Source organism: Dermacentor variabilis, chromosome 8, assembly GCF_050947875.1.
Source record: "Dermacentor variabilis isolate Ectoservices chromosome 8, ASM5094787v1, whole genome shotgun sequence".
Classification (NCBI taxonomy): Eukaryota; Metazoa; Arthropoda; class Arachnida; order Ixodida; family Ixodidae; genus Dermacentor; species Dermacentor variabilis.
The window spans coordinates 99,052,016-99,065,609 of NC_134575.1; the positions used below are offsets into that span (position 1 = coordinate 99,052,016).

A 13,594-nucleotide genomic window follows, 5' to 3' on the forward strand; every position below is an offset into this window, starting at 1 on the left:
CTCCTTCAAATATTTGGGTGTAACCATCAACAATCGTCTAACCTGGTCGCAACACATTGATAATGTTTGTGCGTCTGCTCGACGTAAACTCGGCCTACCAAGACACAAGCTAAAACATTCTCCTCCATCCGTGAAACAATTGGCATTCAACACACTCATAAGGTCGCGATTAGGATATGCTTCCGTCGTCTGGGACCCATTCACAAAAAAAAAATATTAAAAAAACGGGAAAACATAAACAGGCTTGCCGTCCGCTACATATATAATTGCTATGGACATTATGACGCCCCCTCTCAATTGATTAATGAAAATAATATTGCCACCCTAGAATCCCAAAGAAAGGTAGCACGCCTAACATTGCTTTTCCGCCTTTGGAAAAGGGAAATACAACTTGGTCATTCACCCTGTCTCCAGCCGCTACCAGCTAGAGCTACCAGAAATTATCAATCCGACAAGATAACCCCTATTTTCGCAAGTACAAATTGCTTTAAATATTCCTTCTTTCCTAGAACAATAAATGATTGGAACTCTCTGCCAGCCGATGTATTCCTGTCCAATAACATATTACATGCCATTGAAGAACTGCACTTCAAATAAACGTGTGACCGCGTGAGTACTTTCATGCGTGTTAGCATGAAAAAAACAACAAAAAACTGTGTAAACTGGTACTGTAAATATTTCTCTCCTTTCAATTCAATCCGTTGCACTGTATGCTTGTTGAATGCTTTTTATGTATTTATATCATCCTTCAATGTACCTCATATGATTCAATGTATTTCATGTTTCATATGCACTTCTTTTCTTTGAACGTATTTAATTGAATTACTGTATGAACGAATTCCCTCCTGCCTGGGTCACAAGTTGGCCTGCAGTGTTCTGTAAATAGATAAAAAAAAATATTGTGCTTGCGGCTGAAGTGCCGTAGCTGCACTTCAAGCTAAATCATACATAGATTGCAAATAACTTACGCTGCAAACTACAAATAATTGTCCTTCTACAACAATACAAAGACAGCTTTCTTGAGGAATAACTAAATCGCTATGGCAGCGCGGACTGTCTAAGAGAGATATTTGGTACAGCCTGTGACAACGGGCAGCATGTGGCCACCCTATGCGGACACGTCTCGTGCCTGGAGGCGCATTCTTATGAAAATGTATTTCATGTCGCAGATGCAAACAGATCAACCGGGCACCTTCATGGTGGCCATTAACTGCACGAATATTTTTACTAGTCTTTCGCCACCGTGGCCACAACAAGGCGGGCTCTAAAGTTTGCCCTAAAACCAACGTACTGCCTGCACCACAGCGAAATGTATTCATGCATGCTGAAACACGAAAAAAAATCTCGACAAAGCATGCGGCCACTGCCGAATTAGTGCCTTTTTGACATATATAGCCTACGTCTTGCTCGCTTTAGCAGTTGCAGTACTTACCAACGGCCAAGATTTTGGCTGGTGCTGCCGGCTTTGTCGGATCCCACTTGACATGGACGAAATCGCCCTGGAGGCGCTTCAAGGTGCTGGTCGGGTCGCGCATCAGTTCTAGTCCTATACTAGTGTCCGAAATAGACGTTATGGGATACACGTCCCACTTCTCTTCTCCTTCCCACAAGACTAGAATGTGCTTCATGACTGCACAACACATTGACTAGAATGGAACTGCGGTGAAGTGTACTCCAACTGCAGTCCCCACTCGAACGCACGAAAGCAAATATGGCGCTTTCGACACACTCCAATCGGATTGGATTGAATCAGATTTAATATACCATTGAGCACTTCCGCTAAATATAGCTAAACTACGGTAACGTCACTTTTCTTCTAATGGCAATACTATTCGCAAAACAACGCTTGAAAGGGACCATTAATTGTAGATATAATATTATGTTGAGAATAAAATATTGGAAACTGCCCGAATTCAACATGGTTTTCCGACTATTGGTGGGTAATCTTGGCACTGGCTTGGTTAAACCACGGTGGTTATTACGCTAGGCTTCGCCGTAAGCCAGCATAAGCCTAAGCCAGCAAAGGGGGACAAAGCTGACATAAATATAACTACCGGCCTATAATAGTGACGTCAGTGGTTTACAGGGTGGTTATGCAGATTATAAAGGACAGACTGCAGGCATGGGTAGAGAACGAGGGGATATTTGGAGAGCTACAAAATTGGTTTCGGAAGCATAAGAGGCTAGAAGACAATCTGTTCTCACTAACACAGTGCATTGAAATAGCTGAAAAGGAACACAGACTCCTATGGCTGGCTTTTTTGGACATCAAGGGAGCCTATGACAGTGTACTTCAAGAGGGCTTGTGGGGCATTCTGGAAACTTTAGGAGTGCAAGATAGAGCAACCAATTTCTTAAAAGATATCTATAAATGTAACCGGGTGATTATACAATGGGAAAAGCAGGTTTCGGAGCCTGTAATGATTCGGTGGGGGCTTTATGTTTATGTTTATGCTGTACCTACATGGTTTAGAGGCCAAAATACAGCAAAGCGGACTCGCCTTTAACCTATCAATTTTCAAACAAGGAAAATTGATTGAACAGTCATTACCAGGACTGAAGTACGCGGATGATATTGTATCCATGGCTGACAATGCAGAAGATCCGCAGGGATTGATGGACATGTGTGGTACAGAAGGAGACAGGTTAGGCTTGAAGTTTAGCAAAGAAAAATCAGCAGTCATGATTTTTAATGATAACATTTGCGGTGAGCTTAAGATACAGGAGGCCACGCTGGAGATAGTCGATAAATACAAGTACCTTGGGGTGTGGATAAATAATGGCATTGAGTATCTAACAGAGTACGAAAAATATCTAACGACTAAAGGTAACAGAAGTACAGCGATTAGGAAGAGTAGGGCACTGTGAAACTACAATAGGTACGAAGTAGTACGAGGGATATGGAAGGGGGTAATGATTCCAGGCCTGACTTTTGCCAATGCAGTTCTATGTATGAGAGCACGAGACCCGGCAGCAGTTGGAAACTAGGCAACGTGGTGTGGGTATGCTCGCTCTGGGAGCACATGGCAAGACACCAAATCTTGGGATGCAGGGGGATCTGGGATGGTCTTCTTTCGAGGGCAGAGAGGCTAGTAGCAAGGTAGCATTTGAGGTGCGATTGAGAAAAATGGGGAAAATGCGGTGGGCTAGGAAGGTTTTCAGTTACTTATACACAAGGAATGTTGACACAAGGTGGAGGAAGCGAACTAGGAAATTGACAAGCAAATACTTGGGCGGCAGTTGGGGGACAGGTAGGGAATCATTCGTCAAGAAAAAAGGTTAAGGAGACAGAGAGGGGTATGTGGAAAACAGAGATGCAAACCAAATCAGCTTTAGAGACATACAGGACGTTTAAGCAAGAAATAGCCAAAGAAAATATTTACGATAACTCTAAGGGAAGCTCATTGTTCTTTGAAGCTAGGACAGGTGTACTGCGGACTAAAACGTACCGAGCCAGATACCAGGAGATAGATTTGTTGTGCGGAGCACTTCACCCTGCAGTTGAATGTAACGGGGAACTATTCAAAGCTTTGGGTTTTAAAGACAGTGAAAGTAAAATAGACTTTGAAAAGGTAGAAATAACTAAACGGAGGCTATCTGATTGGTGGATAATATCAACGCAAAAGTAAAGGAGTAAATAAATAGGTATGCTTGCTCATGGTACCATTCATATAGTACCATTCAGCATATAGTACCATTCAAAGCTAGGTGGCGCGCGCCGCCGCCCGATTCAAAGGGTTGAGCTTCAATCATCCGTCCACCCATCCATCCAGCCAGATTACAGCCGCGCCGTGCATGGCCTTGTGTCAGTCCGCATTGTTAGCGTTGTCTTGGTGTGTATTGGCGTTATCACCTCCAGAAATGCCGCGCAGGAAAAGATATAAGAAAATATCTTTATGATTGCGCTTGCGAGGTCCCAGTCCGAACCAAATGTAGGAGGAAAACTTTGGACAATGCAAGCGGTGCTGGCAGTGGTACGTCCGCTTCGGAAAGCGACGAGGACTCGTGAAGTGCCCACGAATGGCGTTCAGAAAATACGTGCTGCGATCGAGATTCGTCTCCACCAAGCAGCCCACTTGCCGATTCGAACTGTCACGATGAAAGCTTCAGTAACGTTGGCGAAAATCCTTTTGTGTACTCAAGCGACGGGAACCAAAATTCTGCTGACACACACCGGCACGACTGCTCGTCGACAGATGACGAAGAAAGCACCAAGGGAATCGAGGACACCGAACAGACGACAAATGAGCTGGTAAGTATTAATGTTATTTTGTTTACTTACTATACGGTCTCATCAATGCGGTACTTCATATACGGAGATTTTGTTTAGCTTTTACTTTTAAGGTTAGGGAAATTTTTAGGGTTAGGGAACAAAAAAACACGTTGACCTTGATTTAACCATTTCAGTTTCCAGGTTCGTAGCCTATTCGTAAAAGTCAATTCGTGTGTGCAGGTATATTAATGATAAAGAGGTGCCCTTAACAACCTTTTAATTACTGATCCCAGATGCCTTCGAGCACGTTGAAGCCCCTTGCCGGTGTAGTCAGCTGCACTATGAAATATATGGAAAAGCTCGTGCATTCCGCAGAGGTGACCTCCTGTGTTCGATTTCCTTCGTTGACCTTCCAACTTCTGCAAAGCTTTCATTTCACGAAACGTTTGTGAATTTCCTTTCCAGCAGTAGTAAGATACTTTGCTCTGAATGACAAATTTTGTCTAACTCTTGTAGGTCTGTGTCAATTTGGAGAGTCCATACAGCATTTGTGTAGTAGCGTTTCTGTTACTTTAATACCCATATCACATGAGAACATTGGAACAAGGATGACTGTGGTTGGATGACAATTGCAGTGGGCATATATATCTATGGTTTGTCATGTTCAGTAGACTGTTGAACTTCTTATACTGCTGTCAGCTGTGTACTGCTCAAAGAGTCGCAAGTGCAGCAACATTGAAAGTGCTTATGTTGAAAAAGGTAGTTCTGCGAGCACTTTGTTGCTCAAAGAAAAATATGCTTTCGACTTGAACGATCCTCATAAGCCTAGCTAAACAAAGTACAACGTGGAGTTCTTTAGTTGATTGTTTATAGGCAATTTGCCGTGGCATCATACCAGCTGTCATGTTTAGATGTCCCTTGAGCATGGTATGGCTGCGGCTTTATTTAGTGCAATTTATTTGTGCAACTGTAGTGAAAACTGTCAGAAATGTGCCATAACGATGATGACGTCATTGGACATCAACAATCTGTTGCACATTTGCCCAGTAATTACTATTGATAGTGTTGCCATTAATTTTACAATTATTGAAAAGCTGGTTGATGATGTAAACATACTGCTCCTGTACTTTCTCTTTGCCCAGGATGTCCTGCTGTACCCTGAATCAAAGCTGTCACGGGGACAATCTCTGATAATGGTAATGGCCCACAGCCTGCGGCACCATTCATCTAAGGAAGCCACAGAAAGCCTCTTGAAGGTCATTGATGCCCACATGCCTCAAGGTGTTCCATTCCCAAAAACAAAGCACCTATTTTTTAAAAACTTCTCCTCGGCACTTGATTGTCAACGTAGCACACATATTTATTGCACTGACTGTAGTGAATACCTTGCACAACTGCCTTGTGCAAGTGTTAATGTAACGTGTCCTCAGTAGTACATCAGTGCACTGCATCTCTGCACTTTTAGACGTAGGTTCCTTTTTTCTTACTCTCGACCTTGATGCCCAAGTCAAGGACATACTATTAAGTGGCAAGTTATTGCAGAACCGAAGAGGTGCATCCTATAATGTCAAGGACATCACTGAAAGCACATCCTATAACACTTTGCCTATAACCGACAAAGACATATCATTAACATGGAACACAGATGGTGTGCCATTGTTCCAGTCCTCTGGACATAGTGTATGGCCCCTGCTGTTGCAGGTGAATGAGCTACCCTTCAAAGAAAGAGTGCGCAAGCTTTTGCTTTTTGGCTTGTGGTTTGGAAATGGCAAGCCACACATGAATGCCTTTCTTAAGCCATTTATGGAAACGATGAACCGCCTCTCCTCTGAGGGCATCTCCTGGACAAGCGAGTCTGGAATGACAGAAACATGTCGTGTTTATCCGGGCCCTTGCACTCTTGACACTGTGGCGCGCTGCATGGTCATGAATATGACACAGTTTACTGGGTCTCATGGCTGTGCGTGGTGCGAGCAAAGTGGTCAGGTTGTCCAAAGAGGACGAGGCCATGCCCGCATTTACCCAATTCAAGAGCCTGCACCAAAGCAGAGGACGCAAAAGAGCTTTGCTAGGCATATTGATGAGGCACACAGGAGCGGGGAGCCGTCTTGTGGCATCAAAGGTGCGAATGTACTGTTTTTCATGGCATTCATAGTTTCCAAGCACATTTGTTGTAGATTATGTGCATGCTGTCTGCAATGGATTTGTTCGCACCACAGCCTTTATGTGGTTCAGCCACAAGAGGCAGAACGAATTTAGTCTTGGATCGCACCTGCAAGAGATCAGTGCCAGGTTGAGCCAACTGACTCCAGTGTGGGAGACAAGACTGCCGCGGTCACTCCTGGAAATGAAGTACTGGAAGGCATCTGAGTAGAGAGATTGGCTTCTTTTTTTCTCTCCAGTGGTATTGAAGGGTTTTTTACCCAGTAGATACTATAAGAACTGGATGAAGTTTGTTGCCATCATGCACTTTTGCTTGCAGTCATCCATTCCTATGGATAAAATTATGAAAGTTAAGCGGCTCATGGTGCAGTTTCTGAAGGACTATCAGGAACCCTATGGCCAAGAGAGCATGACCTACAATGCTCATATCCTTGTCCATATGGTGGACCATGTTGGTCAGTGGGGGCCACTGTGGGGCTTCTCTGCCTTTCCTTTTGAGTCAGTGAATGGGAGGCTTGTCAGCCTGGTAAATGGCACCAGGTATGCCCATATGCAGATTATTGAGAAGTTTGCTATATTAACATCTCTTCAACAAGTTGTGCCTATGAATAATGGATGGAAGAGCGAGTACTTTCAATCTTTTGTCAAGTCCTTACTTAAGGGTTACAGCCTTCGAAAGAGTTGTGTGCAAAAGGGCACAGTGGCATTGTATGGAAAGGGAAGCACAGAAGGAGGCCTCATGACCTACAAGAAGGCAACAATTGGTGCATTTACATACTGTGTGAGCTCAATGGACAAGTCGCGAAGAAAAAAATTTTATGTTGTCACAAGTGCTGGCTTGTTTGGTCAAGTAATGAATATTATCTCGAATACTGATGTGAATTCTGGTTCCCCCCCCCCCCCCAAAGTGCATTTCAAAATAAAAAAACTGCGTGTTGTGGACACTTTTCTTTCTTGCATAGGTGGTTGCCAGTCTGTCCATTTCGTGACTGTTTGTGAAACTGATGAACATGTTATGGTTGATGCTTTGGAAGTGTAAAAGTGCACTCCTAGGGCATTTGTTATGTTCACAATGGTACAGAATTCCCTTTCGTTATTATAGAATTAACTTTCTTCAGATTACATTACAGCACATATTACAAGTCATATTGACCGTAGCTCCATGGTGCACCGCTTTAGCTTTCCTGTATTACTTGATTGCAGTTTTAAAGTATCCAGTGGGTGCTTTTATTATTGACACATGACATATTTGTGCATGTCAAGGTCTTAAACGTCATCTTACCCAATGCACTGGGCATCTTGTGTAGGCAGTGTTTGTCAATGTTAATATAGCATTTTATGCCCACAAAAAATATTAATACTTTGGATAGCTTTCAATAGCAAAAAATTTGCTTTAGTTTCTCCTAGCAAGTAATACAGTTGGGATTTTAATCGGAACACAATCGTGCATATTACCATAAAGCATTGATCAGAACCAGCTCGAAAAACCCAGTCTCTGTAACCATATTGTGCAATCCACAGCATGCCTGATGGAATGTCACCCGTCCCCAAACGCTACTATGCCAACCTCAACTGCCAATCTTAAAACATGCATGCGAAGTGCACGGGTGCCTTTTGTAAGCACGTGGAACAATTCTAGGTAATTCCCTCAATGTACAGAGCAGAAGTGCGTGAAGAGAACAGTGAGGACTGGCATTCCCTGGAGATTGTGCCGAAGTGAAATGGTGCCGGGGATTATGAACCTAAACATAACATAATATAACAGCAGCTGTTATATTCGATGCCTATGCATAATTCGCTGCTTGGCAATTCACCGAGCTCGTATTCATAAGCACCCTTTCAGAGGTGCACCGTGCTCGAAAGCCGCAACAGGAGACCTTAAATCAGACATATACTCACATAATTTCAATAATTTAGCAAAAACTGTTCAGTGTTAGGGTTAACCCCATGAGACCGATCTTGTGCGCGACGGCTTCGAGCAACAAAACAGGCCGTCGATGGCGAAGATCGCTCGGTTTCGAAAATCTAGAATACGTCGCTCATCGCGCGAAAGTCCTATCATCGACTAGCCAATAGCGCAAAGCCGCAGCTGGATGTGCATCACTCAAATACTACCGACTGTCGCACGGAATGAGCAATTTGTATTTTTTATACGAGCAAGGAAAAGAAACCTACTGCAAGACCTTCGGAAATATTTTATGCTGCTTTTTACATTAAACTACATCAACATAAGATGCTAAAGAATGCGTCACCCTAGTTTCAAAACATATTTGCTGCCCTCGTACCGGCAACACCTGCGAGACGTCGCTCAAATTCGTCCTTTGCACGGAGCATGATTTGTAGGCGACGAGCGCACGCAACAGCCATCTCCATCGCATCGCTTGTCGCTGTCGAGCTCAAGACCGCTTATATGGGGTTTATACCTTATTCAGCATGAAACATGAATTTCTCGAGCTTTTTCAGTAAGTTCAAGATGACGCGTCCAACTGACTTCTTGCAGCATGCAGCTGAATGCCATTGGCAAAGTTTCTAACTAGCACTGGCACTGCATGTAACTTCAATGGCCGCAGATTACCCACAGTCGAAAGACACTGTGAAGCACGCGGCTTATTTATAACGAAAGCATACCGCCAATAAGTGAGTGAGTGAGTAAAGGCTTCATTTAAGAACAAGGTATTGACGGATGACCTTGTTGTTAAGCAGCCACGAGCCCCTGGGCCTGGGCGGCTTCTTCAGCTCTCTCGATGACCTTGGCTTGCAGGTCAGGGTTGGAGCTGAGCAACACGGCCTCCCACTGCTCAGTATTATTTATTTCGTGATTTGTGTGATTTTCGGCTGGGCACGACCACATAATATGGAATAGATCCGCTTTTTGCTTACAATGCTTACATGTATTAGGGTATTGGTCCGGGTAGTAGTAGTGATAGGCTACGGGGTTGGGGTAGGTGTTCGTCCGAAGTCGTCTCCAAGCTACTTCTTGTCGCTTGTTAAGCGATTTGTGTGCTGGCGGGTACACTGCCCTGGCTAACCTGTAGTGCTGAGTTATTTCCTGGTAACTGACCATGCGATCCCTCTCTGATCCTAGCGTGAGCCGTTCGGGTGCTCGGTTGGCGAGTCCTCGAGCGGCGGTGTGGGCGGCATCGTTGCCGGGTAGGGAGGAGTGTACTGGTGCCCAAATGATCTGGATTGGTCGTGGGTGTTGGTTGGTGTCTAGTATGTGTTTTACGGGAGCCGAGACCCGACCTTTCGCAAAATTGCGTACTGCTGCTCTGGAATCGCTAATAATGTAATGACAATGTGTGGAGGCTATTGCCAGAGCGATAGCCGCCTCTTCCGCTGTTTCGGAGCTTCTGGTGCGAACTGAACCACCAGCGCGTATTTGACCTGAGGAGTCCACCACTGCAAGGGACATACAGTTGCGTTCTATGTATTCTGCTGTGTCGACATAGACTACGTCTTTGAAGGCGTGGAATTTCTGATGGAGGGCTTTGGACTGCTCGGCCCTCCTTTCCTTGTGGAATTTGGGGTGCATGTTTTGAGGGAGTGGATGAATTTTGAGATGGCGCCTCTGATCATGAGGAATGTCTACTTTAATGCTTTGCATCGAATCGTAGTTTATGCCGAGATTCTGGAGGATGTTTCGCCCGGAAGCACTCTGAGCTAGCCTTTCGTATTGAGATATAAGGTGCGCTTCTACAAGTTCATCGAGGGTGTTGTGCACACCTAGGGCTAGCAATTTAACGTTGGCCATTCTTATAGGTAGCCCAAGAGCCTGTTTATAGGCCCTCCGGATAATTCCCTCTATTTTCTCTCCCTCAGCCGCTTTGAGGCAGAGGTACGGGGTGATGTAGGTGATGCGGCTGAGAACGAAGGCTTGTACCGACCTTATGAGGTTGGCTTCTTTCATGCCAGAGTGTCGGTTGGCAATTCTTGAAATGAGCCGCATCGTCTGCTGAACGCATGCTTCCAGTTTATGAATTGTGTTGCCGTTGCGCCCGTGAACTTGCATGAAGAGGCCTAGTACACGGGTGGTGGTCACCACCGGGATCACGCCTCCTCCGGCTTGCACAGTGTTTCTGGGCGTGGTGCAGTGTCGGATTTGCGGTTTGTAGGGGCTCTGAGTAGGAAGAGTTCCAATTTTTGCGGGGAGCAGGTGAGGCCTTTGTCGGTAACGTACTTTTCAACCATGTCTACAGCTTGTTGCAGCGTGGTTTCTATATTTCCATCGCTACCTTTAACCACCCACAGGGTGATGTCGTCGGCATACAGACTGTGGTGTAGATCTGGAATCCGATGAAGTTGTTCCAGTAATCGGATCATCGCTAAATTAAAGAGGAAGGGGGATAAACTGATCCAGTAAATGACGGGTCCAGGGAACTAATCACGCAATCTGAATATCGCTTCATGATGCCCAAAAACAAAACAGCAGGCCACTTTTATCTTCTTCCTAAAATACATAAAGTTCCGGTCGAAGAAATATTTACAGCAGAAATCCCAGGTCGGCCTATTGTGTCTAATAACAACACACCTACTGAGTCACTATCTAAATTCTTAAATCACTACCTGTCAAACATACCCACCACCCTCCCATCTTTCGTTCAAGACACGCCGCACTTCCTTTGAATTATCGACGGCATCAACGCCAACCAAATCCTTTCCGACCACGCTATTCTAGTCACTTTGGATGTTTCTGCCCTTTACACCAACATTTCCATGAGTGAAGGAATTGAAGCCGTTTCTAGATCGCTCGCAATCAATCCCCAAGCGCACGCTCCTGAAGTTTACTTATCGCTCCTTAGGTTAGTTCTCACGCTCAACTATTTCGAATTCGATTCTATACACTACCTGCAAATTTTCGGCACTAGCATGGGCACGCCATTCGCTCCCACGTATGCGAACATTTTCATGGGACAGCTTGAAGCAGACCTGCTGAAATCCTACCCTTTAAAACCCCACACCTATCTTCGTTACATTGACGACATATTTATAATATGGGAACACGGCACAAGCGCCTTAACCGACTTAATTAGCCATTTCAATCGCTTTCACCCGAGTATTAAATTTACTGCTCACCACTCTCCTAGTCAGGTCAACTTCTTGGACACGACGGTCTACATAGAAAACGGAAAACTGAGAACGACACTTTACCGGAAGCCTACAGATAGCCAGCAATATTTAGACTACAACAGTCATCACCCGCGACATTGCAAGCAAGGAATTTTTGTCGGACAAGCGAAACGTATAAGAAGAATCTGCAGCGAAGACCACGATTATATCCACCATTTAAATGACCTTAGATCAACGCTAGCAGAAAGGAACTATCCCCAAGTTGCTCTCGATAGAGCTTATGATACCGCGTCAAGATTGGAGAGTTAGTCCTAAATATTTGACAGATGTTACCGATTGAATAGCTTTATTAGCAATGTCGTACGTATGAGACAGTGGCTTTTTCTTTGTGGTTATTGTCATGGCAAGTGTTTTATCAAAATTTATTTGCATACCGTTTCGTTCGCACCAGTCCGCGAGTGTACAGAGGCTATTGTTCAGTAGTGTTTGGCAAGAGGAGCTATTGACAACACTATACATCACGCAGTCATCAGCGAACAATTTTATTGTAACAGAGTTATCGATGTTAGAAGCAATGCCGTTTATATAAATTAAAAACAACAGAGGACCAAGCACTAAACCTTGTGGAACCCCAGACAATACCGGAAGATCAGCAGACCTAACACCCGCACACTCCACAAACTGTGAGCGATTACCCAGATAAGCCTGCAACCATAATATCAATCTCTCAGGAAGCCCGGCATCCCTTAATCTGTCAATGAGTAAAGTGTGTGGCACAAGATCAAAAGCTTTCGACATGTGAAGAAAGACCGCATCCATCTGCCTACAATTATCTAGAGCTGAAGCAAAATCATGTATAACTGAAATTATTTGTGTAGTTGTTGAGACAGTCCTCCGGAAACCATGCTGATACTCAACGAAGAATTTTTTTGATTCAAGGTACTGACTGAGATATATGGTGAGCTACTACATGCTCCAGAAATTTACAGCATGTGCTTATTAGAGAAATTGGTCTGTAGTTACGAGCTTCTAGCCTGTTTCCTGATTTAAATATGGGAACTACTCTTGCCGTGAGCCAATCTGTGGGTAAGGAGCATTGGTTGAGTGATGCGTTAAACAGAACATAAAGGTAATGGGACACAATCTCTGAGTACCGTACAAGGAAGGCATTCGGTATGCCGTCAGCACCACTTGACTTTTTCATTTTTATATTTAAAAGAAGAGAAAGTATTCCTTCGCAACGAAGAACTAGGTCAGGCATTGAGTTTGCAACGGGCGGTGGGTCAGAGTATTGTGTTCGTAAATATTGAACATTTGGTCTTGTAAACGCTTGATGAAAAGTAGTGTTAAATTCATTTACAACAAGAGTAAGGTTTGTACACATGTTACCATTAATCTTTAGATAATTCATGCACGCTTGGGAACCTGACAAGTAGCGCCAGAATTTCTCAGGAGATTCCTTCAAGGAAGCTGTAAGAGCTTGGCCATAAAATTTACTACGCGCAAGCTTCAATTTAGTAACCAGCTGTTCTTGAAGGGCGGTTAATGCTGACGTAGTTTTGCCCTTCCTTTTTCGTTTAATACACCGCTTTAGATGGATTATGTCCCGACTAATCCATGGGTTCCGACGCTTTGTAATCTTTCTACGCAAAGGAACAAACCTGTCAATGCATGATGACACTAATTTCTTGAACTCGTTCCAAAGATGAGAAACATCGCCACCATGCTCAAAATCAAAAAGTGAGAAATGCATTGCATCTAGGACAGATTCATCATCTGCAGCAGAAAAGTCATGAAAAGTTGCTACCGAGGGAGGTGCTTTTGTGCTATTGATTTTTAGAGTAACTTGAACAATCTTGTGGTCCGAGATGCCATCAGAAGTAATAACTGAGTAATCTTCAGGAAAATTTTTCAGAAAAACAAGGTCGAGAACCAACTGCACAGTTGCAGTGGTGCGAGTCGGAATAGTGACTATTTGTTTCATGTCATGAAAAAATGAAGAATCAAGAAGTAGGCGTGCGTTGTCTGCATCATCCGGCCCCGAGATAGCGAGTACATTCCAGTCTATGCCTGGCAAGTTGAAATCACCAGTGAGGACCAGCTTGTGATTTGGTTTGAGCATGCGCTCTAGGTAAGCGGCCAGTGCTTCCA

The 13,594-nt window shown here is 44.2% G+C and overlaps 1 protein-coding gene across 7 annotated transcripts in view; it reads right to left on the reverse strand.

Moving 5' to 3' along the window:
- Window positions 1-13,594, reverse strand: part of LOC142590457 (uncharacterized) — a 137,406-nt gene that overhangs the window by 56,107 nt on the left and 67,705 nt on the right. The window contains exon 1 of one of the 7 annotated variants that reach the window (XM_075702586.1): window positions 1,433-1,671. The exons of the other annotated variants lie outside the window; for them this stretch is intronic. Coding sequence (XP_075558701.1) covers window positions 1,433-1,643 — 211 coding nt within the window. The 5' untranslated portion in view covers window positions 1,644-1,671. Of the gene's footprint in view, window positions 1-1,432; window positions 1,672-13,594 lie in introns of those variants that run through there. 7 annotated transcript variants of the gene reach the window in all.